A 6,042-nucleotide genomic window follows, 5' to 3' on the forward strand; every position below is an offset into this window, starting at 1 on the left:
TCAGGGTGGGGGTCCCCACTGGGGTGCCTGGCCAGCCTGGGTGATGGGCTGATGGCTGTTTGCAGCTGATCATACCCCCTTCAGGGTGGGGGTCCCCACTGGGGTGGTTGGCCAGCCTGGGTGAGAGGCTGAGGGCCGTTTTCAGGCTGGCGCGTGACTGAAGCTCCCAGCCTCTTTTTTAAAAATTTTTTTTATTCTGGGATTTATTTACTTTCTATAGCTGTCACTGGAGCTGAGAGCCGGCTTCAGCTCTGAGGCCGTGGCTGGCTGAAAGCAGATATCTGGGTTTGTTTAGCTTCTATAATTGAAACTCTGTTGCCATCACTGGTGCTCTAAGCTCTGAGCCCGCTGTCCGCTGAAAGCAGGTATCTGGGTTTGTTTAGCTTCTATAATTGCAACATTGTTGCATCTGGAGCTCAGAGCTGGGCCGGCAGGTGGGGAACGTTGGCTTCCTCCATCACTGGAGCAAGCAAACCTCCTGCTCGCTTCAGCTGCGTGGCTGCCGTCCGCCATATTTGTTGGCAGTTAATTTGCATATCCTGCTTATTAGCCAATGGGAAGCATAGCGGAGGTATGGTTAATTACCATGTTTGTCTGTTATTAGATAGGATTCCTACTCTCTGCCAGAGAATACAGTGGTGAATTAAATATACCTGCTCATGGAGTTTGTTTTAAATTTGTGAATAAGTGAGTGAATGGCCAGCCACACAAACAAACAAACAAAAAAGTGCTTTGCTGAGAATTAAAATAGGCTGATGTGATATAGAGTGCCTGAGAGGCTGTCATTTAAGCTGCAATTTCAATCACATGCTCAGGACTTTATATTTCACTTTTTAAGAAACATCCAATGATAAATCATTTTTTATATAGAAAGCTTTCTGTAGCCTTAACATTTGGTAACAGAGATTCATAACTAGCTTCAGTGGACCCTTTGAGTTTTTAGAATCCGCCTCTTTTTAAAAGTTTGATCAGAAATAGAGGAAATGCCATCCCCTAATACAAAATTCGCAGGGCAAAATCTCATGAGTGTCTGTTTGCCTGAGTGTGGCAGTATAACAACAGAACTTCATATAGCTTTGATCTCCCTACCCATGATGGGTAATGATTTCCTTACAGGTAGAGAAGTAACTCAGAATGCATGCCAGGTATGTAACGAACCTATTGAAATGACTTGCTAGTTATAGAATTGTTGAGGGAAATACCATCTGAGAAAATAACCTAAGATTCATTCTTATATTTATATTTACCAGGGACTGGTATAATTCTTTTCAAGCAACTTTCTAAATAACTTTCTAAAGTTTTTAAAAATTTTACTGTTACAGATTGTGCTTTTGCTAGTGACTGTTATCTAGACAATTATGAATAGTTTTTAGACTGAGACATTCTCTATTTTAACTACTAGTAATGGAGCTTTTACTTAATGCTCTTCACTAAATTAGAGCCTTATTTTTTGAATTCACAATATCCTTACAGGTGTCTAGTTTAAAATAACATATGCATAAATTTATAAAAGAGGGTTTTATTAGAAATGATTGTAGTGATAAGAGATTTATCATAGAGAAGAAAAAAACTATCAAAACGTTTTATATATACTTAATATGAGCTACAGTCTGTCAGCTAGCTATAACTGTCTGATAGCAATGTAAGTATCATATATTCACTCCCTTTAAAACTTTTTCTTTCATCCTGCAGCATGTTTTTGGCTCAGAGGAGACTCTGCTCCCTTGGCAGTAGAGCTAAATTCCTGAAGATGATTTACTCTTCAAAAATCTCCAGATTCTCCACTTCTGCTGTAGGTATTGCTTACAGATAAATTATTGTACATATTCCATGATGTCAAAAAAGTACACCTTTTCAAATATTTCTTTTTTGGAAACTGACATTCTCTGAGTTACTGCTTGCCTGTCTATGTGTCAGGAATAGTATTGGACCTTGTGGATTCATGATCTCATTTTCTCTTTACAGAACTCTTCAACTTATGAATTGTTACATTCCTGACTTACAAATGAAAAAGTGGAGGCTTAGAGAGGTTTAGTAACTTGTTGAAGGTCACACAGCTTTAAGTGTCATAACCAAGATACCATACTCACCCTTGTCTAGCTCTCGAACTCTAAAGGGGAGTTTGTTTTAAATGAATGAAGTGGGGGCTCTGTATACTCAAGAAAGGATGTTAAGTGACGATAAGAACAGGCCTTATGACTTCAAGATTACAGGAAGTATGGCAGATTGAGGACCAGGTTATATGACATCATGGAAAGGAAACAGATCTTTTTGTTACTACCATGACCGTCATAACCGAGGGTAGATAACTGTGCCAGTTTCTTCAACAAGTCAGTGGCATGAGAAAAAGGGGTGTTTTGGAAGAACTGCTGTGAGATGAACAGAGGCTTAAGAACCACAACCACCAAAACAATGTGTTGACCTTGTTTAGGGACTCCATTCATTCAATTAAAATGTAAAAAGATATTTTTAAAGATAATCGGAGAAATACGAATATGTATTGGGTATTAGATGATACAGAGGAATTATTGTTAACTGAGTGTGATAATGACATTGAAGTTATATAAGAAACTGTCGATATTTTTTAGAGATATATGCCAAGTATAGATGGGTGAAATGAATTAAGGTCTAGGGTTTGCTTTAAAATCACTCAGCAATAAAAATTAAAAAGGGAAAAGATGAAGCCAATTAGGCAAAATCTTGATAATTATTCTGGGTAACGTATATGTGTGTTTCAAATTATGTTGAATCATATGAAATTGTCATTTTATAGGTAAAAAATGGGTAAATATCAGCAGTTCCATATTGTTCAAGCTAATAACAACCTCAAATTTTATGTAAGATTGAAATTTCATTAAAACCATCATCAACTTCTCCCTTTATGTGTAAATACTATGATTGTCTTGGGTTCCATCTCTCATCTTTGTTACCACCATGACTATTTAGTTCAAGCCCTCCATGCAGAGGTTGAATTCAAGGAAGTGGTACCATCACTCGGTGATCAGATTAAAGCAGGTATTAAATTAAGGCTGAGTGTGCAGTTATCTGCAGAGCTCAGTTAGAATTGGCATACCCAGGACCCATCCTGAGCGAATCTCACTCTATAAGTCTGGACTGTATTTTGAAAAAATTTTCCAGGTGATTCAAATGTACATCCCAGGTCACAACCAACGCCAATGCTTTATTTATATTTGCAGATTCTCTGGGATCGAATTCAGCCCTTTCCATCTTTAACAATAACATCAGAAAGGTCTCTACATTTTATCACACCTTTGCAGTTAAAATAGTCACACAGATAGCCCTGGCCTGTGTAGCTCAGTTGGTTGGAGCGTAGTCCCATGCACCAAAGTCTTTTGGGTTCAATTATGGGTCAGGATACACCCACGTTTTAGTTTCGACTGCCTGTCAGGGCACGAACAGGAGGCAGAACAATGTCTGTCTCTCTCTCTCTCTCTCTCTCTCTCTATCTCTATCTCTCTCGTCTCCCTCTCTCTCACCCACTTCCTCTCTCTCTAAAATCAATTTTTAAAAAATAGTCACAGTGTTTTTCTTATTAGTCAAATGATAAAGCAGACTGATCAGTGTTATAAAGTAGTAGTGATAAGTTTAAGTCAAGAACAGCTTACCAGAACCAGCCTGACTACTTACTTACTTTAAATCTGTTTTTACTAGAAAATTCTCCTCATCCACACCATTAATATCATTGAAAACTTACTATAGCCCTGGCTGGGTAACTCAAACTCAGTTGGTTAGAACCTCATCCACATGTACCATGGTTGTGGGTTGATCTCTGGTCAGGGCACATACAAGAATCAACCAATAAATGCATAAATAAATGCAACAACAAATTGCTCTCTCTCTCTCTCTCTCTCTCTCTCTCTCTCTCTCATCAATTTTAAATAAATAATATTTTAGGTGTTAAGGGAAAAAAATTACTCCTGTATAGTAAGAAAAGAACCAAGACGAGCCCAGAATGAAAATCACTATCTGTCCTCTGTTTGGGAGATCACATTTATATTATCCTCTGGTACCAGAAAGCCAAAGAACTAACTATAGATGAGAGAGATATGGATGGATGAGTGGATGGATGGATGGATGGATGGGAGGGAAGAAAGAAGGAAGGAGTAAGTATTTGTTCTTGAGAGGTCTCATGGAGCACCAATTCCTAGTACCTAATAGTGTCACCCTTTATTAGACCAGTCTTCACCTAAGGTTTAGAGCTTGTCTGGGCTGTGAGGGGCGCTGCACAGGCTTCCTCCGCATCTAGCTTTATGTCTCTTCTGGGTATAAGTGCCCAGTAGAAGCTACCTGTCTCTCTGTCTCCCATCCAGATTTCCACGAATGGCACTGATTGGTTTAACCTGACTCTGTCACATGGAGATGGAAAAGCAAATGTTTGGTAAATAAATATTTGCTGGGTTGTGTTTAACAGTGGGATACAGACAGGACTTTAATCAAAGCCTGCTAGGTTCTTCCCCATCTACCACACTTACTTTATGTCTATACTAATAGTAGAGAAATATGCAAGTTATCCATTACACCATAACATCAGGACCAGATCTGCAGGTTGTGTCCCCGCCCTCTGCTCAGGCAGCTGCAAGGCCTGGGGTAGAATAGGATACAATAGGAGGGAATAAGAAAAGAGAGGGAGAGGAAGGCAGGCCTGCATGCAGACAGGCAAGAGGAGAAACAGAAATACAGAAAGGGAACAAAAAAAGACGCAGGAATGGAAAAGGGAAAGAAACGCAGGGTTGCACACGGGAGCAGGGGGGTGGCGGGGGCCAGGGCGGGAGCCCCGCCCAGATGCAGGAGGAGGGCGGTGGCCCCCCAGCACGGGCTGTTGGCGGGGAGGCGCCCACAGGTCCGGACAGAGTGGTGGACAGTCTGAGGCCTTCTGGGCGGAGGTGCTCCTACTTTGTGGCAGCAGCAGTGCATGGGCCACGCAGGCCTCAGCCACCCTTGCTGGGCTGGGCATCCCAAGCAGGAAATGGGAACAGGACGGTGGTGGGGAGGCCAAGGAATGGGGGACAGTGAACACCTGGCCAGGGCTGAGCCCTGGGCTGGGGGTTAACGGAAGCTTTAAGAAGGGAAGGAGGGAGGGAAGAACTTTATAAAGGAGTCAGTAGAGAACAGAGTTAAAGAAGGAAAGAGGATGTATGAGTGAACTGTAGGAGCTATAATGAAAATGAAGTATAGTTGTGTACTGGGGACAGATTTTAAAAGTAGGAGTCAGAAAAGAAAAAAGATAAATGATAGTGAATAATTAGGCAGGTAGATAGATTTTAAAACAGTGGAAGTAAGTAGAGAAGAATGTATGGGAAAGGTAGGATGAGAGCGAAAGAGGAAGGAAAAAAAGTTTTAAAGGGGAGCCAGTAGAGCTTAAAAGGAGAATGGGAAGAAGGAAGAAATGGGGGAGGGAGCAAAGCAGGTCCAAGGGAGGAAGTGAAGAAAAAAAATTAAGGTGGGAAGGAAGGAAAAGGCCAGCAGGGCAGGGCAGTTAGGAGGATCAGGTCAGCAGGGTAGGGCAGTTAGGGGGATCAGACAGGCAGGCAGGTGAGTGGTTAGGAGCCAGAGGTCCCGGATTGCGAGAGGGATATCCAACTGCCTTCAGGGATCGGGCCTAAACTGGCAGTTGAACATCCCCTGAGGGCTCCCAGATTGGAGAGGGTGCAGGTCAGGCTGAGGGACCCCGCCTCCCCGGTGCATGAATTTTGTGAATCGAGCCTCTAGTTAAACTATAGTTATTTATGATATCTCCCTTCCTGAAGCAGGTTCTCTGTCTAAATTCTTTTAGGCAGTTTGGGGGAAAGTCAAAGGTTTTTCCTAAGTCTTTCTTTTTTTTTTTTAATTTTTTTTTTTTTTTATTGCTTAAAGCATTACAAAGGGTATTACATATGTGTCCTTTTTTTCCCCGCCCTTGACAATACCCCGGCTTCCCCTACCCCCCAGTGTCTTATGTCCACTGGTCATGCTCACATGCATGCACACAAGTCCTTCGGTTGATCCCCCACCCCCCTCCCTCCTGCCCCCCAACCCTCCCCG

At 41.9% G+C, this 6,042-nt stretch overlaps 1 protein-coding gene across 1 annotated transcript in view; it reads left to right on the top strand.

Moving 5' to 3' along the window:
- CCBL2 (cysteine conjugate-beta lyase 2) overlaps nt 1-6,042 on the top strand; it is a 68,129-nt gene that overhangs the window by 7,486 nt on the left and 54,601 nt on the right. Inside the window, exon 2 of the mRNA XM_005885312.2 lies at nt 1,693-1,792. Within this exon, the coding sequence (XP_005885374.1) occupies nt 1,694-1,792 (99 nt within the window). The 5' untranslated portion in view covers nt 1,693. The remainder of the gene's footprint in view (nt 1-1,692; nt 1,793-6,042) is intronic.

The sequence above is a fragment of the Myotis brandtii genome, unplaced genomic scaffold (assembly GCF_000412655.1).
Source record: "Myotis brandtii unplaced genomic scaffold, ASM41265v1 scaffold90, whole genome shotgun sequence".
In the NCBI taxonomy this organism is placed as follows: Eukaryota; Metazoa; Chordata; class Mammalia; order Chiroptera; family Vespertilionidae; genus Myotis; species Myotis brandtii.